This window comes from Notamacropus eugenii, chromosome 3, assembly GCF_028372415.1.
Source record: "Notamacropus eugenii isolate mMacEug1 chromosome 3, mMacEug1.pri_v2, whole genome shotgun sequence".
NCBI classification, from domain to species: Eukaryota; Metazoa; Chordata; class Mammalia; order Diprotodontia; family Macropodidae; genus Notamacropus; species Notamacropus eugenii.
In genome coordinates, this window is record NC_092874.1 from 40,732,613 (window position 1) to 40,755,533 (window position 22,921).

Here is a 22,921-nt window from a genome sequence, read left to right on the forward strand (position 1 = left end):
AGGAACATAATTTGGAGAGAAATTCTCCAGGGTTTGTTGGAAGTGTCTGTTATATCAAAATAAAATGTGTTAGTTATTTAAAAAAAAACAAAGTAACTGGATGGATGTTAGATCAATATCAGATTCAGCAGATACTGAGTTTCAATGGCTCTAACAGAGAGTAAGTTGTAGCATGCATTTACTGCTTCCCTCGAGAAGACAGGGCTTGGGTTCGAATCCTTCCTGTGACTTTAGGCAAGTCACTTAAACTCCCTGGGTCTGTAAACTGTGGGGATTAGACTAGATGTTCTCTGAGGTTTCTCTATGAACCTTAAGAAGAGATTATTCACTCCCCTCTATACTCCAGGCCTTAGAGTAGCCCTTGTGCTTGATCAATTTTCAATTCATTATATCTAAAAGTATGGTAATATCTTCAAGCATACCTCTAAGTTTGGTGACATCTCTTTGTCATCAGAGGACCAGCCCAATTAAGAAGCATCTGAAAGGTTTGTAGTCAGAGTTCTGACTGCCAGGTGAGGAATTGTTTGAGGCCTGTAACTACAATTATTGAAAACTGTCTAATAAGGTCTGGAGGAATTGCAGCCTACATTGGTGGAGGAAATAACCAGTTGAAATGTGTAATTTTGATATGTGGAAGAAAGTCTGTCTTAAAATGCTGTGCTATAGCTGGTTTTCTGAAGACAGGAAGAATGATACCTTTTTGGTCATGAGGCACTTAGAGCTCTGAGATGAAAGGACCCTTAGCATATAGAGTACTGAGTTATGGCATGAATGTAAGCCTCAGGGATAAACCTTGGTAACCCTGCCCTTTTTGTTGTGAGAGATAGCATAAATACCTGTTATTTTTGTCATAGCAGCTCTTGCGATCACTGAGAAACACAGAAATAAGATCTTTTCCAGCTCTAAATCCGTGATTCTATCATCCGACCACATCAATTGTTGTTAAAGATTGAGGCTGTAGTTGAGGGTCAGTTAAAAAATAACCAATGACATATTTCTAGTTTTCAGACACACTTAAAGGATTTTAGATGCAAGAATTGCTGCTGTGGACAGAAATAGTCGTACACCACCTTAATAATTTAGTAGCAGACTGGAAATCTTGGTTGCCTCCAAATTCTAGACATTGTAAGCTGAGAAGTTTCATCTTATTCTGGAAATATCTAGAATCTGACAGGACAAAGTATTTTAACTGACAAGAGTCAACATTCAAATTTGAAAATTCTCACAATGTAACAAAAAAGGCACATCTGTAAAATTTCACTGTGGAGATTTAAGAAAAATAATAATAAATAAATTAAATAATAGAAAAAAAGACAGTGAAAGATCTTTGTTTAGTCATGAGCTTTTACACTTCCTCCCACTCTTGGCCCCAGGATAGTCTCTTGATTCCCTACATTCCTGAATCGTAGAAAAGTGAACCTCTTTAGTTTGCTTCTCAATAAAATAGGAAAGGCTGTGTTATTTAGTATACTCTTGGGGTCAGGAGGACCTGTGTTAAGGTCCCACCTCTGGACACACAAGGCAAATTACTTAATCTCTCCTTGCCCTAGGCAACTATCTACGGATACAAATTGCAGAGCAGCTTCAGACCTGTATTGATAGGGTGGAGTGCTCCCTATCGATATCAATGAAATCAAGAGGGCAGTCCAAGATAACCATGAAGATAAGAATACTCTTCCTACCTACCTCATAGGATTATGGTAAGGAATCAAAGGGGTAACGTACGTGAAAGGCTTTGTAAATGCTACATAAACAAAAACTACAGTCTCCTAATTTGTAATCTCTATGAAAGCTTGGAACGGATTTAGGATCATAGGATTTAGGGATGTGAGAGATTTTGGGATAAATCTGGTCCTTAGTTGGCTGACACTCCAGGTGTAATCTGAGGCAAGGAATCTCTGTCCTTTGTTTTTCAAAGAAGACCATGCCATCAGAGAAATAATGACATGACATGCACTTGACTTTGTTTCGAGTGAGGGAGGGCTGCGCAGGTCACCAGCCTCACTTTTCCCTCCTGAGCCATCTGGATCCAATGACCAGATATTCATCAGGATGACTGGAGACGGCCCAGGATGCAATGGGAGACCTTGGTCTATTCAGGTACTCACTTAGAGTAAGGTAAGGCCATTCAGTGAATAAGCCTCTCTAAGAAGAAAACAGGGAACGGCCCCTTTAATGAGCAAAAGAAAAAAAGTAAATCAAGCTGGAAGGGAAAGAGCAACAGTTACTATTGATAATATACCAAGGGTGGGGAACCTGTGGCCTTAAGGCCACATGTGGCCTTCTAGATCTTTAAGTGTGGCCTTTTGACGGAACACAAATTTTACAGAACAGATCTTTTTTTTCTTCTGATGTCCCATAAAAAAGAAGAGAGCAAAGTCTTTGGATGAAAAGTCTTTTGGATGGAAGACTGGTAATCTTGACTTTGATTTCTAACAAAATTTTAAAAGGAGTTATTAAAATGAAAATTTGTGAGTAGTTAAGTTATAAATGATCATTAAGAGCCAATCTGGGTTCATCAAGAACAGATGATGAAAACTAAATATTGTGATATTTCAAAAGGTTCAATAGACACAGTTTCTGGGTAATTTAATTATTTTATTAATAAGACCAGCAATTAATAAAAGGATGGTCATTTGGCCATCTATCTTAGACCAAAGACAATCATGGTGGCAGATTTACAGTTTATATACCCTTCAAAACAGTAGCTGGTCCATCAAACAGCATTCAGATCTAATTGGTTAATGTGATTGAAGGTAGGCTATCTTAAAATGAAGGGCTGAGTGTCTCTTGGATTGGTAAAGTATCTCTATACCAGACCAACCACAACTTTAGACTATCAGTTCAAAGAATGTATACTTCACTCAAGCCTGAGCAGAACACAATGATCTTCCCCATCCTAGATTAAATTCCTTGCAGGTTTGGTGGCATCTGGTCAGCCTGGAGGAGAAATCTCCTTATATGTAATGTCCTTCAAGAAAAACTAGAGTTGGGGCAGGTAGGTGACACCACGGATAGAGAGCACTGGCCCTGGAATCTGGAGGACCTGCATTCAAATCTGGCCTTGGACACTTGACACTTACTAGTTGTATGACCCTGGGCAAATCACTTAACCCCAAATGCCTTGCAAAAAATAAAAAAAGAAAGAAAGAAAAACTGGACTTAAAGTCAGGACTTTGAAAGAAGTGGGGGGAGTTCTGAATCTCAAGATAGTGGTTATCATTAATAATTGTTTCTCACCATATGTTGCCTTTGTTTCAACAGTTACTTGATCAAAAGATCGGGGAGATATCATAGATAGATAGCTGGATTTCAGAAAGGCATATGACAAATCTCATGTTTTCCTGGTTGTCAAGATGAACAGATGTGGGTTAGATGATAGTACAGGTAGCTATTTGGAACTGCCTAAATGACTTTACCCCAAGAAAAATCAGGCAACATTTACTTGGAGGGAAGGTCTCTTGTAGAGTGCCCCAGTGACTATCCTTGGCCCTAGTCTTTTCAACTATTTTAAAAAATCAGTAAGTGAATGAAGGCATGGATGATGTGTTGTTCAAATATGCCAGTGACCCTGATGCTATCTGCAGATGCATAATGATCAAACAGGAATAGTCTTGAAGAAATCTCTCATGCTCAGACCGAGTCTTAACCATACACCATATTTTAGGAAGGAAGCTAAAAAATGGGACTGCCTTGAGAGGAGGATGACCAGGACCATGAGTGACCTAGAGAAGATGCCATATGAGAATAGGCCATATTGAGAATGTTTAGTCTGCAGGAAAAAAAAGACTTTAGGGGATGTGATAGCTGTCAAGTATCTGAAGGGCCATCATGTGAACTAGCTAGTTGGCCTGTTATTGAAATCTGGATAGGACTAGATAGTCTCAGAGGTCACTTCTCACTTAGATTCTGTGGCTCTAGGAATTCCTTCTGCTCTGCACAAAAATAGACTGAGAGAAACATTAGATATTCTTTTGTTCAACTCCTCCCATTTTATAGATGAAGAAATGAAAACCCAAAGAGGAGAGGAAAAGTTGCTGCAAGTTTATGTAGGAGTCAGTAGGAAGACACAGTGATGCAGGAAGGGGCGCTGCACAGGGCCTCCCCAGAGTTCGGTTCAGCAGTAAGAGTATCATATTTGCATAACTAATGTTTCTTCAGCTTCCTTCCTCTCTTCCCCCTTCTCCTCTCCACCCAGTCCTCCCTCCTCTAGGAATTGCTGTTTCCTCACAGGCCGCATATGGTACAGGGGAAGACAGGCTGGTTCAAGGACAAACCAGACCAGCATTTTTTTTTGTCTGAATGGAACAAGCAAAAATAGACACCAAAGAATCTGTAGAACTAAGGGATAGCTTGAGGCAAAGGAGAATAATCTGGAACACTATTTCTTTAGTATTTTTATCCACAATACCCCCCAGCAAAATTAGAACTTAAGTCATGTGCTCTGAAAAGACAGAAGTCACAGTATCTTAAACAATGTGCATAAACACAGACTTCAAATTTTGCAAGCACCGAGGAGGAAGAATACATAAGTTATTTTCATCACTTTTATATGCTTCAATAGATCAGTCATCTCAGCAACACAGATATTCCCTTCTGGGGCAGCTAGGTGGCACAGTGGATAGAATGCCAGGCCTGCAGCTAGGAGAACCTGAGCTCAAATCCTAGCTCAGACACTAGCTGTATGACTCTGGGCAAGTCACTTAACCCTGTTTGCCTCAGTTTTCTCATTGTCAAATGAGCTGGAGAAGGAAATGACAAACCACTCTAGTATCTCTGCCAAGAAAATCCCCAGTGGGTCATGAAGGGTCATAAATGACTGAACAATTCTACTTATGCTACATGACTCTTGTTTCAGTAATACTATCATAGTGTTAGATCTGGAAAACCTATTAGATCTAGTCTATTCCCTTCATTTTACAGGTAAAGACATTGAGCTCAAGAGAGGACAGCCAAGATTCTTTGACTCCAAATAAAGCATTCTTTCCCTTGTACTTGGCGTCCACCTATAAATTCTCTATAGAGAGTATGAGATTCTCAGGCTCTATTTCATAAAGGAATATTCTAAAGGAACCCTGAAATCTACAGCAGGATATGATAACTCATAAAAGTCAGGAAAAGTGACATCAGCCTCACTCTTTAGGGAGGACTGATGTTCATTAGGGGAGACGATTAGAACAGACATTCATTTTGAGGGAAGGGAAAATCCCCAAGCCTCAGATCAGGTTTGATGGTAGAAATCTAAGGTGATACTGAGGAGAGAAGAAAGCATAGGTGCTTCTGTACCTAACTCCTTGAAATCCAGAGCCCAGCAATCTGAAACACTAACCCAGGGCAACAGCATTTATTGATCACCTGCTACGTGCAAGGAACTGCATGAGGTGAGATGAAATAAATAAGTCTTTCCCTCAGGAAGTACACGTTCTTCTAAGTATTTAGTTTAACGTCAACATTATTCTAATTCACTGCGATATTGCTTCCTTCCTGTTATCTTGAGATTAATCCATACATTCCATTTCAATTAAAATTAAGCACCTATTATGCATAATGCACTGGAAATTAGGACACAGTTCTTTAAAGAAAAGACAAGACATGGAGAGAAGTGTGGTGCAGTGGAAAGACAACTAGTTCCGAAGTCATGATGACCCAACACAATTTTTCATTCTTTTGATTCACCTGTTGCAGTACAAGAGAAAGAATGCTGAGTTGGGAAGTAGAGTACTACCTGTAACTAATTACCTTGTGTAACCTTCAGTTACTTAACCTCTTACATTCACTTAACCTTTCTGTAAAATGAGGGGGTTGAAGTATGGTACAGGGAAGAGAGGACTAAGTTCTGCCTCTGGGACCTGGATTCAAATTCTACCTCTTCAACCTTGGGGCAAATCTCTCAACCTTCCTCAGTCTCAGATTCCTCATCTATAAAATGAAAGGCTTGAACTAGATTATCCCCAAGTTTCTTCAAGATTTAGCTCTGATTCTATGTACATAAATAATTGTAATGATAATCCAAATTTATACAGCCTCATAATTTAAAAAGCACCTTTGCATACATTATCAGGTTTGGTAATACAAATCATATTACTGCTTACAAAAAGTCCAAGATCTGAAATACAAAAAAACCCAATCCAGTTGATTTTGACAAAACGTAGGCTGTTTCATTTTTATTCTTCTGAGTATGTGATATCCGTGGCCAGAGCTTTAAAACAATGGACTAGTTCAACATTACTAGTCAAACATATGACTGTAGTCAGACAGGAAGGAAAGTATCTTAGTCAGTGTACTGAAGCCAGCCTTGGCCCGGAAATCTGCGGACCTGAGCTCCAACCCCAGTTCTGCTCTTGATGTTAAAGTCCTTCCATCTTCTAGCTCTGGGTTGAGTGTTAAAGCCTATACATCAGAAACTCCTACATTTTCGTGGACCACCCTACCTGCTTGACCTGCCTTGGCTGCAAAGGGGTAAGAATATCTGGGCTCCTGGCCCCAGCTGGACTAGCCCTCCACCCGACAGCCAGTCAAGCAGGGCTGGCCTCTCTCAAACTTCTCCACGAGTGCAGCCCTGCATCTTACACCTACTCCTGCCCCTTTCCTGGGGAAGCCAAGAAGAGACGAGGACACCAGGCTCGGGGTTGGAAGGCCCCGAGTTCGAATTCTGATTTAGCCATCAGTTGTAGCACCCTTGGCAAGTCACCGGACCTCTGCCTCAGTCTCCCCGCCCGTCAAAGGCGGGGGTTGGCCTGGCTGGGCTCTAAGCCCCCTTCCAACTCTGGATCTGTGACCCTAGCACTCCTGGCCCCCAAAACTTGGCCCCAGTTCTGAACCCCGTGAGGCTCCCGGGCCTGAGACCTTCGCTAGGAGGGGGGCTCATACTTTCTTCCTGTTTCTGCCTGGCTGGGGGCCCGAGGGACCCCGTTACAACACCCAACACTTTCCCAGCACTTCTCTCGGTAAATCTCCCTCCCAGTTCGGGGAAGGCAGGGGCGTGTCGTCCCACGTGCTGCTTGGACTCCGACTCTTCTGCCCCACCCCCGCCTAAACCTCACGCGTGCGCTCTCGGCGCCTCGTGTTCTCCGGACTGATTGGCGTCTTTCCCTTTTCCGTCTTCGGCCCCGCCCACTCCTCGACCCTACGCATGCGCTCTGTGGCGGGGCGCGTCGCCTCTCGTGCTGCCTGGACTCTGACTCTCCCCTTCCCTTCCCTCTTTTCTGCCACGCCCCCGCCTCAGCCCCGACGCATGCGCCCTCGGAGGCAGGGCTGACAACTGTTGGTTTTGGGTGGGTTCCAGGTCCGGACGGGGCGGAGGAATGGGTGGGAGAAGGCGTGTAGGGGGCGGGATTGGGGCGTCTTGGCTCAGATCTAAGGTTGGCCTGAGGGGCCGACCGGGGAGGCGGGGGAGGGAGGGAGGGGTGTAGAAATCAGCTGACCCGGTCTCGTGACAGCCTCGGGCGGCGGCCACGCAGGCGCGCTGAGCGCGGTCGCCCGGAGCCGAAGCGAAGATGGCAGCCTCCAGAGCGAGCCTCTGAGAGGCAGCGGGAGAAGGAGGCGGAGGGGGCGGAGAGCGCGGCGGCCGCGGCAGTCCCCCGGCGGCTGGGAGCAGGAAGTGGCGAGGGGGCTGGGCCAGGCTGGGCCGCGGAGCCAGGCGGGCACCTCAGCCCCCCCCTGGGCGCGGCGGCGGGAGCGGCGGCGGCGGCAGCAGCAGGAGGCGCCCGGCCGGGCGAGCCGAGAGCGCGGAGCGAGGAGCGCCCCTCCGGTACCCTGCCCAGGTAAAGCCGCCCCTTCCCGGCCGTCCGGCGGCGGGGCCCCGCGGGCGCGGCCTCCCCTCCGCCCGGGAGCTCCGCGCGGGGTGGCCCGCGGCGCCGGAGCGTCCCTGGCCGGACCCGCGTCCGAGCGTCTCCCGGCGCTGGCTGCCTCCTCGGGCTCCTGCAGCTGCTGAGGCGGAGGAGGGTGGAAGGCTCGGGGTGGGAGTAGGGAGATTAGACTCCGGCCAGAGCAGCTGTTGAAGAGTATTCTTGCCCTGTTGCCAAACTGGAATGGGAAGTTATCTGCTCACCTCGCTCCCCCTCCCCCGCCTGCTCTAGGGCAGGACCACCGAGCCCCAGGTGCATCCCTTTTTTTTGAGTTTTAATTTCAGTTTAAAAAAAAAATGGTAATGTGTGGCAAAGCTTTGTCCGAGGTTGCTTTAAAAAAAAAAAGTTTAGTGGACCTTATTGTAATCCTCTGTTCAATTGCCTGGAGACAGTTCTTGCCCAGTTCATGCTAGAGTCTGGTGGTCTTTGCTTCGATCCTCTCTCCAGCTTCCCCGAGACAACCGTTCTTCAGTACCTACTCTCTTCGTGCTAAAGAGCTTTTGGGAAATTAATGCAGCGTATTTACATTGTAAAGATTTTCAAGAGTTTTTTCGGGAGTTTCAGATTTTTTTTTACCTTTTTTTTGGTGCCTCCTCCCTTTTTTGATTTGACAAATTTGCGGGTTTGTAGTCTGTTTCAGGAAGCTGGTTTTAGGTACACTTCATAAAAATGTGAATTACATTCATAAATAGAAAACTGTCATTGCAGTAATAGAGCCTTATAGGACAAGTTCCCATCATTACTTCTTTAGCAGTTTTTTTGTAGCTGAAAATCAATTCCTTGTTTTACTCTCGTGCTCAGCAGACATAAACTTAGCTTTGTGCTTTCAAAAAATTTACATTCGCAGAGCAGGAATCAAAACATTAAGCTTAATATGCTTTTAAAGGCAAAATGGAAGGTAGATAAGTATAGCACATTACCAGTAAACATCTCAAGTTCCGGTTTAATTTTGGGAATTAAGCAGTTTTTTTAGCATTAAGTGGAAAACGGGAAATAAAGGGTAATAAAGGGAGGAAAAGGAGAGTAGGACAGAGAAATGGCAGTGGAGAGAGGAAGGCAGCAGTCTATTCAGAGACGTATAGTCCAGTTCCTGGAAATTAGTGCCTTCCTTATTCAGAGAGAGTAAAATAGCAAATATTTCTCCGGTAGCAGAGATTCTAAATGTAAGAGTAATGCTTAATCATACCAACTTTGAAATTGTGAAAATCTCTTAAAGTTACTAGTCTGTGATAGTGAAAACTGCTCTCATGTTATTTCTTTTAAAGAATAATCGTTTTGTCAGCCTAAAAAGCCCCTGAAGACATAAAGTTGAGTCAGTTTTTCAGGTTGAAGGTAAGCTCAATTCCTCACCTCAAATGGGATAGTACAATCGACTCTTGAAGAGAGGTATGTAGTCTTTCACCAACTTTGGCAAAAGCATATAACTGAATATTCAAAGTAGTTATAAAGAAAGGCACTTGGGTTTTCTCCTTCCTTCACAACCAGTAAACCACCACTTCTGCCCACCTTGCTAAAAGTCGATTGAACTGCTGATTTAGGTCTGTACTTGTTATCCCTGTCCTCCTGAGGGCAAATAACTGTGCAAACCTTCAGTACTTTGAGGTACTAAAACATAGTAAGAATTAATTGGAAGGCAGCTTGGTGCACAGTGGAAAGAACACTGGATTTTGACTAGAAAGACCTGGGTTTGAAATCTGGCTCCTCCACCTTATTGCCTGGGCCTTGTTTTACTAATCTGTAAGATGAACCTGGTGATAACCTTTATACGTTGAAATTCTGTAAACTAAGGTGGGAAGCCAGTGGAGAGAAGCAAGAGCAAAAAGTTGTACCTGCTTGTTTTATTTACCCCGAGTGTTGCATGTAATGGTTGAAAGTGATCTAAGGGGATCTTATTTTGGGACTGAATTTGTAGTGGTAGGACCTAGGTTTGAAACTTGGTTGAGCTGATGAGCAGCTGAATGGACTTCCATAAGTCATAACCTCTGTGAGACTCAGCTTCCACATTCTTAGAGTATTGAACTAAATAATTTGTAAGGCCTCTTCTACCTCAAACTGTGACGCTGTGATTTAAATTACAGTGAGAATCTTTTAAGAGCTGTTTAACATAGTTGTAGCCCCACTTTGACTTAGTTACAGTTACCTGTCTTTACAATGGAAAAATAAACTTTGTAACATGATATTTTGCTAAGGGCATTTAGCAAATTTGATATAATAAATATGCCCTTAAATGCTTTCAGGAATCTATGTATTTGAGCCAATAAAGCCCATATATTTTGTAGCTGTGCCTCGAAACATACACTAGTAGTACAGTATTGACTTGAAACTAAAAAGCCCTGTTGGTTTGGGCCCTGGGTGTGTTAGAGACTATTTTTCTTCATATGTGATTGGTCAGGAAGAGTTTAGGGAAGGCAAAACCAAGCCCCCAAAGCATTTTGAAATAATTATTTTAACTCTATTTCTGTCTATAAGTTTAAGATTGTTAATATATTTTATTTTAGGGCAGTTTATTTCTCCTTTCGTTTTTTGTCTTATTATTTGAAGCAGCAAAAACAAGTCCTTATCCTTGGCCTTCTGTTGTAATGCTCTTCTTAAGGAGTGCTTATTTGTTTGTTTAATTTCTAGGCATGATACAAGGTCTCTTTTGGGTGCTTGTCATTCTCTAACAGGTAGGCTTTCCCCCTACTTGGGGGTTTTAAACTGCTGATTTAATTGGAAAGATTGAATTTCCCTTTAAGAGTATCAAAGTTAGGCTAAAAACTTATATTTTGTTGCTATCTTAAAGTATGGAAAGGGGAAACAGTAACAATTTAAACTTTTTAATTGTGAAAAGAACAATGTTTAGAGATGCTTTGAGTAAAACTTTGTTTCTCCTGATAACCTTGTGAAATGTCATGCCTTGTATTATTTACGTGTTAGTTAGAAGAACAGTGATAGGTTAAGTATGGCTCCAGAAAATAAATTTAGCCCATTGGAACAAAGTGTCTTACCATCTTTCCAGCTTTCCTCTCCCATTTTCCCTCTCTTCTTCCTCTCCTCCTTATAAGTAAGGCTAATCTTATTAGATCCTTGAAAGTAAACTTGCAGTTTGTTTATAAGGTTAAGGGCATGTGCTTGCATCAAACCTATTATGTTCTGGAGATAAAATGACAAGTATAAAGATACTTTTTGAGAAAGCTTCAGGGACATACAAATTGAATGCTTATATATGGTTAGGACCTCTTATTTTATAGAGTAGCTTTAACAGATTGACTTCAAATTCATGAGAGATGGGTGTTGAAGGCATTTTCAAAGTTCAGCACCATGATTTGATGGGTAATTGTTGGAAAGTAAAGACTCAATGAAATGGAACTTGGCTAACCATGATATTTATCAGCAATCAGTTCCTGATAACTGCCTGGACCTTGATCTCATTAGTATAGGGATCAAGCTTGTAAGGAAGCTTCTACCAGTGCATGTTTGCTTAGAGCACCAAGAGCTATATGTGTCATTGACAAGACTTGAACACAGATCTTCTGTCTTTATTCTTGATTTTCTTTCCATTATGTTACGCTGCTTCTCATCCTCAAATAAAGAAGGGTAGCTCTGTGCTGTAGCATATACTTCTCTCTTTTTTTTTTTTTAATATTCCTTATTGCTGAAGTCATTTTAATATTTCTGATGCATGGCCACAAATCACCATTTTCATTTAGAATAGGATTAGTAAAAAGGAGATCTCAAATTCTGTGGACAACACAGTGTGATGATTTGTGGTGTTTTGAAAGGTATAGAGATTTTTTCCTTAAAATCTAAGCAAAAGCTATAGGCAAACACTTCACAAAGGTAATATATAGCAACTTGATGGGTATTTATAGTATAGATATTAGTTAAAATTCTATGAAATTGCTAACTTTCTTGCTATCTACTTACATTTATTTCATTCTTTCAAAAATAAAAATAACTGAAGGGAGACCAGAACAGCAGTTGGTGATATAATTTTAAGACCTCATTACAGATTCACTGAATTTTAGGGTTGTATGGGACCCCTGTAGCCACCTAGTTCAATTCATATCTGAAAGGGCTCTAAAGACCTTTAGAGAGGAGGAGCCTGTGACACTTCTTAAGGCATCCCATTCATTCTACTTTGGGATCATGCTAATTGCTATAGAGTTTCTCTTGTTATCAGGTCTAAATTTATTTGTGAGCATATTTCACCATTTCTCCTGATACTGCCTTGGGGGCCAAATAGTGTAATCCCATTTCACATTTCTTACACTTGACTTCTCACCAGGTACTCTGCCATCCAGTCACACTGACCTCCTTGTTCCTTGCACAAAGCACTCCGTGTCTTGACTCTAGGCAGTTGTATTAGCTGTCCCCCCCAAACAAAGATTTCCCGTCTCTCCATCCTCATCTCTGCCTCCTGGTGTCCATGGCTTTTTACAAATCTCTGCTAAAATCCCACACTCTGCAAGAAACCTTTCCTAATCCTTTTTAATACTAGTGCCTTTTCTCCAAGATGATCTCCAGTTAATCATGTCTTGTTTGTACATTTTGGTCGTATCCAAATCTTTACAACCCCATTTGGGGTTTTCCTGGCAAACATGATGGAGTGGTTTGCCATTCCTTTTCCAGTTAATTTTATAGATGAGGAAACTAAGGCAAACAGGGTAAAGTGACTTGCTTGGGACCATACAGCTGGTAAGTATCTGAGACCAGATTTGATCACAGAAAGATGAGTTTTCCTGACTCCAGTACCAGCACTCTATCTATTGTGACACCTGGCTGCCCTGTATTTATACAGTTATTTACATGTCACTCCCCCATTAGTATGTGAACTTCTTGAGAATAGGAACATTTTTTGCCCCTACTGCTTGGAACAATGCCAGCAGGCACACAGTAAGTGATAAATAAATGCTTCTTGACTTAGCTTGAGAGCCATTCTGCTATTTGGAAAACAGGTATCATGCCCTCCAAAGTCTTTACAAGTCTAAATTTCCCCAGTCACTTTTAAACTAATCCATGTATTGGATTTGAAAACCTTTCATTGTTCTGCTTGCCCTCCTCTGGACATGCAACCTTCTATCAGTGTCCTTTAACATGGAATTGAGAGCTGAACCCCACATTCCAGGTACAGCCTGAGGAGAGTACAGTGAATGAGAACTATCATCCTGTCAACACAAGTAGCCTATGTGGCAGATGATGTATAGCTTGTATAGAATGCATGTTTCTTAACTTTGATGAAAAACTGATTGGTCAGATGCAGTATTCTGAGGGCAATTAATAGTGTGCTCATACTGATAATGGTTAAAGACTTAAGTGGTCATAAATCCCTTCTGAGAAGAGCTTAGGTCTTGTTGGTTTGTTCTCATTACAGTTTTAGTTTCTTGCATTGGATGGTAACATTTGGGAAGGTATGAACCCTAAATTAAATTGTAAGATTTTAAAATGGTTCTGAACAGCCACATTAATTTCTTTAGAAGCAACTTCTTTTTATAGTTAAAGATTACAGTTTAAGAAGTCAAATTAAAAATACAGCAGTGGTTTAAAGTTCCCATGGCAGCATTTCACCTAGACACTGCTAACAGTCTAATGTGTATTATTTTTAACCTGTATAAAAATGGACTCTGCTGCTAACCACGTAACATTTTAGTTATATTTTTTGAAACAAAGAATTTCATTTTTGTTTCTAACAAACAAAACTAACTTGAACTTTTTAAAGACTTTAAAAACCTCTCAGTTTAATAAAGTGCAATCTTTTAAATGTAGTTGATTTTTTGTTCATTATTTGTTTTTCTATTTCTTCAAAACATAAGGTTCCTTTGCTAATAAAACATTTGGGAATGTAATTTCAGTGAAAAATATTTTTAAAGTGTAATTGTAGCAAAAGATGGGTGGAACTTAAATATAATGAATATGTTTTTTCATCTGAAGTTAGCTCATTTATGTTGTATGTATGTGTGCCTGTGTTTTGGAGGGGGAAAGTACAGACATTTAGTTCTGATTGAATACTTGAAAGTGGTTAATGAAGATAAACTTTAATTTTAGATTTTTTAAAAGAATCAGAGTTGAAAAAAATGCTGTCATTTCTCATTAGAGTACTGTTATCTCAGTGTAGGAGTCTCAAGGTACTTGACTCTTAATTATTATGAAAATCACTTCATGCAGAATATAAGCTTAAAAAAGACAAGTGGTCTTGATTAAAGCTGTCTCTTTCTATAACTGGAAATTTCAGTATAATCTGGACAATTTTAGAAGCCATGACAGACGTAGAATAAGGGGACTATACATTAAATTAGGTAATTTGAATCTGGGGGATTAAGCCGGGTTTATATAATGATTACCTCTTGTTTGAAATCTTGCAAACTAAAGTTAAGTGGAAAGCATCAAGAGTAAATTGGCATATGCTAAATTGGGACTATTTGAGGAAATGTTCATTCTAATGAAAGGATTTAATGAGATTTTTTTTTAAATTGTGAATGAGGTTTTCCTTATTGTAGGCTTCTTCCCAGGGAATATTCACATCTTTTTTAAGTGCTTATGTGATCACAACTTCGAAAGCTTTGTAAGTCAGTAACACTGCATTTAATCCTGAATTAGTGATAAATGGAAGGAAGTTAGATGGTACACTGAGCAGATCTATGAATGAGACAGCCAGTACAAGTGTTTAGTAAACCAAATGGCAAAAATCTAGATCTCCAAATTGACATACTAAGTTATTGTCTTCATGTGCTCTCCCTAGCTCAGTACTCTGCATGTAGTTTGCATTTGATATGTTTATTAAATTGAAAGGCATTTAAATCAAGGGTTAGAAAATGAAAGAATAAAATGCCATAATTGTAACTTTACAAAGGAATGGTTGAAAGGGTGTGTCACTGCTTCATAAAAATAGAAGTCTGAAGGAAAGCAGTTTCACCAGGTTGAGGTATTTAATTATGCTATAGTAATTAGAAGATGAGATTGAGATTTTTAAATCTCAATGCTACATTATTAGTCCCCAAGCTATATCCAGTGTATGTTAGTCTTCCTGGTTGCCTGTCTTTCTGGACATTAAAATGTGACTTACTTTGTGGAACCATAGCTCTGGGTACATGACTTACCAGGTCTTTGGACTTGTGAACTCTAGCTATGAATTGACATCTATGTTCTAAAGATCACTGCAGTTTTTTCTCCTTCCTTTGGCCTCTGTTTATTCAGCTCTTCATGCCTTTAATTGTTATGTGAGACCACCAAGGAGGTGGGGCATTTTTTTTTTTTTTACTTTAGCATGGTTCAATTTTATAAGTCATGGTACTGTATATCAGTGCCAAGTGACAACCGTAAGGAGTTAATGCTGTTTTCAAAGCAAAAAGCTGTCATGATGATGTGAAGTGACTTTTAAGAAAAGTAATTGGGAGTTCTGCTTAGACTAAATAGGTAGAGTACTGAATATATTTTGACAGGGTGTAAAAATGGATATCAACAAGTGGTCTATGTAATCTATTTTGTTTATATTGGGATGTATGTGATCTTTTTTATTCCATTCTTGACTTCACTGGATTATAGTTATCCTAAAGTGTGTTTTACACACACACACACACACACACACACACACACACACACACACACACGACAGATACATATATATATATATATATATATATATATATATATATATATATATATATATATATAGGGCCAGTATGGACTATGGTAATCTACCTGAGGACCAGCTTAGTTAATTAATTTTGGAGAATCTATAGGGTGTCCAGGTTTTTGGCTTACAGCATCTCTTGAAAGCTGAAGGGACTAAGAAGCAAGCATATTCTTGAAGTATTGAAGTAGTCTTGCTCATTGAGAAACATTGATGTGTCTTTTGCCACTAGTAGAGCAATTTGGGGCACTTAATATTGTAAATGCATTTAAAAGACAAAACAAAAATTTTAGTGCTTTCCTTCCAGTTAAAACTTGGTATAGAACATTTCAGCCTTTTGATCTGCTTGTTTTGTTGATAAGTAGAAATGGTCTTTAAAAGCAGATAAATTAATCCACAATTCCTCTTAGTGGCTAGTGATAACAATGCTTGAATTATTCAGTACTTGAAATAACCATCTCCAGGTGTTTGTAATATATATTGTAATATGTCCTCCTGAAAAATAGAAGAAAATCAGATGGAAATATTTAAAATGTACCTTTTAGAGTAAAAACACTGTTGTGCTGTTTTTAATTAATTAGTATCTTGAACTGAACTTTTGTTATACCTGTAGTGCATTAGGTAAAAATTTTTTAAGAAACATTTCATAAGCCTATCCCTTATAATATTTTAAAGCATGGTGATATTTAAAAACAAACTGTAAACCTAATGCATATATAGTCATTTGTTTTTCTACAACTGAAATCTTTCCCCTACCTCCAAAAGCTGAGTAAGTCAGTAGACTAAGGATCCGTATTTTCTTTTCCTAAATTCATCTTAAGGCAACGGGACACAACCAATAGATGACTAGCCGAGGAATCAGGAAGACCTGGGATCTGGCTTTAAGTCTTTCCTGTGAAGTTTCGTAGCTGTATAAACTGTGGCCAAATCAGTTCCTCTAGGTGTCCCAGGAAACTTCTGAGAAGGCTAAATTATAAGTGAGCTTTTGATCTGACTCAGTAAAGAGTTTCTCCACTGGTAGTTTCCTAGACAGATGAAATCACAGGTCTGGACCAAAAGAAAAAAAGTTACGGCATTAAAGTAAGTACTATAAAAACCATTAATTTGGGGATCTGTTCAAATTTAAATTTTTGTCACATTAAACTAGTTAAGCACTTATGTACAAAACTGGCTGTGGAGTGAAGGAAAGGGACTTAAGATTGGCACAGGATCTGATCCTATGGAGTATAGTCTAGGAGTTATAGTACAGTTTTTCTTTTTAACTCTTTGAAACTGATAAAAAGTATTTTAGCAAATTGATACTTTTCTGACAATCTTTGTTTTTTGCTTTCTTTATCATGCCCTTTGCTCTGATGTAGTTTATGCTCTTCCTTGACTTTTTGCTGATACGCCTAATGATTAATGATAACCCTGCAGATTTGATGTGTATGTGACTAGATTGAGATGACTGGAAACAAAAGTCAGTTCTATACTTGTTAGAATTCTATCTGTGTATTCTATCTATACCTTTCTTTATCTAAACCATATTGAAAATTTAGTGTCATAATGTAATCTTTAACCAGTTTGGCATAAGTCAACAAGTATTTATCAAGTGCCTACTATGTGCCAGACACTGTGCCAAGTTCTGGGAATACAAAGGGAGTCAAAACACAGACCCTTCTCTCAAAGAGTTGACTGGATAAACAAGTTCTGGACAGGGCAAACTGGTGACCACCTCTGAGGGAGGGCAGGAGCAGTAAGGGGGATTGGGAGTGAGACAACCATAACATCTTATTTCATAAATTCTGTAAAGCCCTACAATCTCCATTTTAAAGGGAAAGAGAGCTCATGGCATGCAGACAGCCCAGAGTTTAGCTTACATATACGTTCTGTGGATTTTTGTAGTACTACAGTAGTGCCATCCTGCCCGTGTTCCCCACCCCACCTCCAGTCCTTTATATTAGAAAAAGCTACCCTATGTGAAAACATGCCAGCAGGGTATCAGAGCTTTGTTTCTCTCTCCACTGCTATTGGTTATTTTCTTCCCCTAAATTTGTCATCAACTCTCTTTCCTCCCCAAAGATGCTGCTGATCTGTTCACCCTGCCCTAACTTCTTTGTCTTCTCATCTTTTAATCCTGCCTAACTTCCTACTCATTGTCTCAATTTATTCTGCCACTCTTTATCTTAAACTCCCTGCATTAAAATCTCTGCCTCCAGGTGCTGTAATTTCCCAGTACTATTGGCCTTTTCTCTTTCCCTCTAATCAGTGGACATTCTTGTGGGAGTTGCAGAAGTGAGCTATTTCCTATCCTCAAACAGCTTGTAGTCTATAAAGGAATAAAGTTTTATTTGCCTTTAAAAAAAAAAACTTTTGTCAAATTAAGATCCTTACAAAATTTGGCTTATGATATAGTTACTAAAAGGTAAATTATCTTTTTTAGTTTTCATACAAAGATGGTGCATCAATGTCTAGATTAACTTCCAACCCCATAGGATAGTTGAAATCACTGTCTGAGCCTATCTCTTCCCATCTGGTTCCCAGAGGCCCTTAATGGAGTCCCTGGCTTCTTGCCATTGCCCTAGGGGCAACTAATTTCCGTTAGCCCCACCCAAAAGGAAGGTTTGAAAGGAATCTCTCTTAACCACTAAAATAGAGAAGGGAAGAGTCCTTGCTGTCACTTTGAGACTGCAGTTTGATGGGGAAGAGAGATTGGAAAATCTTTTATAGGAAAGGTAGGTATAGCACCTGTGTTCCATACTCCGGACTCATTTCCCCATCGAAAGGATGGGCAGGTAAAATGCCATCAGTATAGACCAGTTCAGCCATATCATGGGTTAAATAAGAGTTTATAAACCAGCTTATAACATTGTGTCAGTGAGGGAACAACTCGTTTACAAATGAATTTTTGCAACTCAGCTTGTTTTTAAATTGGGGTCTGTCAGTATCTTCATATTTCTTTGGCTGAATTGATTTCAGTATATGCATTCAAATATTTTCTATCTAAGTCACTTATTTGTCCTCATAGCTATGAATTTATTGGCTGAGACGTGTCATTTTAGAATTTAGGTACTGTTTTTAGAAGAGATTTTTTTCTTACTTAAATTTGGAACAGGAAAAAAACTTGTTCAAAATATTTTCTAGAGTATCCTCTAGAGTGTAGCAGTATACTCTAGGATATAGCATATCATATATTCTAGAGTATACGCTCCATAACTATGTATGTGTCTACCAAATTGTTAGATCTCTGGTTCCTCATAAACAGAAACCAAATTGCTTTAGAGAGAAAAGGCTTAGATTTATTGCTTTGCTCATTATTTATCCTTGTATACATATGAGAACATTCATGTAATGGTCCTTGCCTATAGTGGACAGTACATGTGGGAGTTGCAAAGATAAGATTATTTCCTGCCCTCAAAAAGCTTGCAGTCTATAAAGAAATAAAGTTTTTGTTGCCATTTGGAAAACTTTTGTGGTGTTAAAATCCTCATAGAGTTTGGTCTATGGTATATTTACTTTAAAGTAAATTTTCTTTTCTAAATAATTTGCATACAGGGATGATGCTTGAGATTCAGGTCCTTGTTTAAGTTTATTGGTGTAAGCAAAGAGCCACCTAAAATTGCTTTGTCCTTTACCAAAATTCAGTGTATTTAAAAGTTTCAGTAACATAATGCCTAGCATAGTGCCTTGCATATTTTGGGTGCTTAATGTTTAAATTAAAAAGTGTTAGTACTTTAATGAAAATCTAAACATACATTTTATGTATGTTTATAAGGAAATCTATTAGTTCTGTTAAAAAAACTCATGCTTCAGACATATCCAAAACCTAGCCTATTCCAAGGTTTTTACTTGTCTAAAATGTCTTTAAGTTCCTTTATTTCTTTGTTTTAAAAGATTAATTAAAACATTTAATTTAAATAAAAATTTAATTAATTAAAAGGTAGTGTCTTGAAATGTTACTTATTTACATTTTTGAAAGTACTAGAAAAATTTGACCTTCAGTCTTATTTGTTTTCCTCTTTTAGGCATTATATGAGATTAAAAAGTTTCTAGCAAAAGTCAATAGAAAAGAAATTGCTTAGATATCCTAGTGCTGCAGCTCTTTTAATGCCTTTGAAGTGCTCAGGGATTTAGAATAGCCCAAGAAGTTTTCTCCTTCCTTCCTTTGTGCCTCTGGGTTCCTGCTACTCTGGTAATAGAAATCTGAAATGATTGGAGAGTTCCTCATAGGACACTTAATTTCAGTTGTAGGTGACCATGGAATCTCAAGGATCGAGAAATAATTAGAGATAATAATTGAAGATAATTATTAATTTAATTAATAATTGAAGATAATTAAGAATAATCACTTCCCAGTACCCAAGGAAAAGAGGGTATTTCTTTTTTTTTTGTCTCAGTGATCAGTTTAATATGTTTGTGTGAAGTACATATATAAATTCAAACCATAGTTAGAAGCTAATTTGACACTAAACTTTAAGGAAATTTCAGTCCAGCTTCATAACACCTACTGACAGAACGTCCACTTTTAATGTGGCTCTATCCAATGTTCTCTATACAAAAGGGGGAAGGAAACAGGTAGTCAGCATTGTCTGAGATCCAAGGAGAGTTAGGTGTATATGGTCACGCGTGTAGAAATCATAACAGTGTTGCTATCCTATTGTACTTTATGAGAAGTTTTTTTCCCTAGTCTGCTGGGAATGTATTTGGTTTAATGGAGGTATTCCCACTGAATTGAAGACTTTATAACCATTTCTGATATAAAGTACTAGGTTTTTTTTCTTAACTTGTAAATGACCTTGTATACTTGTTATAAAGATTAGTAGAAAGTTCACTAAATCTTGTGTTTGAATATGTCTTTCAGGTCTCAGTGCAAAATGAATATTATTAGGGAAAATAAAGATCTGGCCTGTTTCTATACAACAAAACATTCATGGAGAGGGAAGTAAGTATTTTATGCTTATTTTACCTTCTATTTTCTACTGCTTTACTTGACTTTTTAGCATATACTGTGTAATTCAGAGTAGTTGTATGCATGCTCTCTAATGTTCTCAGAAGCATAAGTGAGATACCACATTTTTCAGTCCTGATGTAGAGAAGACATCCCGACTGAATATTGGGTGATGCTTCTCTTTACATTATTATGCTAGCACTTTAAGTGCATATAATTTTATTTATCCCACTGCCCACATCTTACTGACCTTTTTGGAAGAACTGAAGAAAAGCACCATTTAAAGAGAAGACATTGATGTTTAAAAAATCAGAACATTTTCTGATTACATTATTTATGTAAAAGCATTGCATTCTGCTTTAGTACAGTTGATCCTTGGAATCACATTCTTATCTAACTTATTCCATTATTGTGTTTTTGCGCTTGGGAATCCTTTTCTTTGTGCTTAAGATTCTCTAATGTTGGTTTCTGATTTGTTGAGCTTATATACTATTTAAAGTCTTATAAATACATTGACCTGAATGCAAGGTGGTATACATCCCTTCAGAGACTACTAAAAAGAATGTCAGCAGACAAAGGTAGAAATGGGGACTTCTAAACTGTACACAAGCATTCCTGTAGGCTTATTGTCTTAGAAAACCACATATTAACATTATCTATGTTTTATTGTATTTTTTATTTATTTTGTTAAATATTTTCAAATTATATTTTAATCTGGTTTGAAATACACTAAGGAATGTTATGGATTGTAGCAGTCCATTGGCCACAGGTTTGACAGGTCTGGTCTATGTGATGAAACTTGAGATCCTATTCTGTTTGTCTTTTAATTTGTTCCATTTCTGACTTGGCCTATTTAATTCTTTAATGCACCCAAAGTATGATCCTGGATGTCTTAATCCCATGTTTAACAGTGTTCTTTGTGGGAACATGTATTCTGAGTTCCACCTTGAGATTCTAAGGACACATACCCCTACAGTAGGAAGAGAAATTCCTTCCCTTCATACTTTGCCACTGGCCTGGTAGCAGGAACAGGCAATCTAGTTTCAAACCACTGTTACTGACTTTTACAATTTGTGGAAGGAACTCTGGTTGGGCATAGCCTGGGAAAAGAGCTTTGGGTGGTGGGACAGAGAACTCTAGAGTAGATTAAGCAGAATATGACAGGGATTTAGGGGACAAAGCTGTCAGAATGCAACTTTTCCTGCTTGGAGCTGTTTATTAGTTCTCAACTAGTTCCTCAACTCTCTCTTCCTTTTCTTCCCAGGGTCCCAGGAATACCCTTTCTAGTACCCAAGGAGACATGTCTCTTGCTATGCGCTTTTCTTGCCACCTCCCCTTTTTTTACTTGGATCTTAATAAAGCAAATTAGAGCTTAAATTGAGGGAACTGGAGGAGGTGGAGGAGGTCTGGGATGAGGCTGAAGAGAGAATTTGGAGGCTAGAGGTACTGCAAGATGAGTTTGAACCTAGGACAAGAGGAATTGGGTAGAGTAGGGGAAGGCAGTAACTTCCCAAATGTCCTCTCCTATCATCTTACTACTTCCACTGATATTTTGTATTGAACAAGAAGTTGAGGTGGAAGTTTCTGGACAATACCTGATAGAGAATAATTGAAAGGGAAAAATAAGAAAATAGTAAGCAAGTCAGGGAAGGCATGAGAGTTCTTGGGGCTCCCCTGGCCCTTGGCAGGGACAGCTTGACAGGTGTTTGTTTTTGTGGGATGTACTTTTCAAAACCCAATTGCTAGTTCTAAGTTTAGGATTCCTTTCTTACCCTTTTGAAACCTTTATTTTGAATTCTTTTTACTGATTAGTTTCATTGAGTCCCTATTTTTATCTGCATAGTAAAACTGGCTAATTTTTTTAAACTAATGTTTTTTGCCTACAGTTAGAACCAGTTATCTGTTTTTTTCCAAAAACTGAGCTCTTAACAAAAGTTGAGTGATAATTTATTTAAATAACTGTACACTTAAGCTATTTCTTGGGAAAAGCTACAACATTTAATTTATGGTAGTATGCCTGTGTCTTGTAGCACGCTGCATTGATGGGCACGACTAAACTTTACATACTGCAGTAACTTTTTTTTCCTGTAATCTTTTTAATAGCCCTGATCCAATGAGAATTTTAACCACTTCATGTGTAGAGTAACAAAAAATTGGAACCCAAGTAGGGTAACTGTCCTGCAGAAAAGAAAATTTAACGATATGTGTGAACTTATGTAGTAAGCATGTGTAGGTTCTATGTACAGCTGTACAGACTGTTAAAAAAGAAAACAGTGTATGAGATGAAGCAAAACTTAGTGGTTTCCCAGCCCAGAATTTAAGGGTCTTATTCTACAGGTATTATTGTATCAAAAGTTTGCGTTTTTCCCGGGGTTAAAGTGTCCAAAGAGTGCATTATGAAAGGCTAGTTGGCTTTTCTTGTCTTGTTTTTGAACTCCCTGCTCAAAAAGCAATGACTGCAGTAGGGTCACCTTTGAGTAATGCTTACGTACTTCAGGTCTGTCCTTTTTACTCTTTTCTGTTGTAGTCTTAAGAGCA

At 39.0% G+C, this 22,921-nt stretch overlaps 1 protein-coding gene across 6 annotated transcripts in view; it reads left to right on the forward strand.

Moving 5' to 3' along the window:
• The first annotated feature begins 7,591 nt into the window (after window positions 1–7,591).
• DNAJC13 (DnaJ heat shock protein family (Hsp40) member C13) overlaps window positions 7,592–22,921 on the forward strand; it is a 122,866-nt gene continuing 107,536 nt past the window's right edge. For 2 of the 6 annotated variants that reach the window (XM_072651327.1, XM_072651328.1), the window contains exons 1-2: window positions 16,404–16,536; window positions 20,297–20,377. In XM_072651327.1, coding sequence (XP_072507428.1) covers window positions 16,490–16,536; window positions 20,297–20,377 — 128 coding nt within the window. In that variant the 5' untranslated portion in view covers window positions 16,404–16,489. Of the gene's footprint in view, window positions 7,764–9,137; window positions 9,180–10,469; window positions 10,514–16,398; window positions 16,537–20,296; window positions 20,378–22,921 lie in introns of those variants that run through there. The other 4 variants (XM_072651329.1, XM_072651330.1, XM_072651331.1 and 1 more) reach the window with 4 other exon arrangements.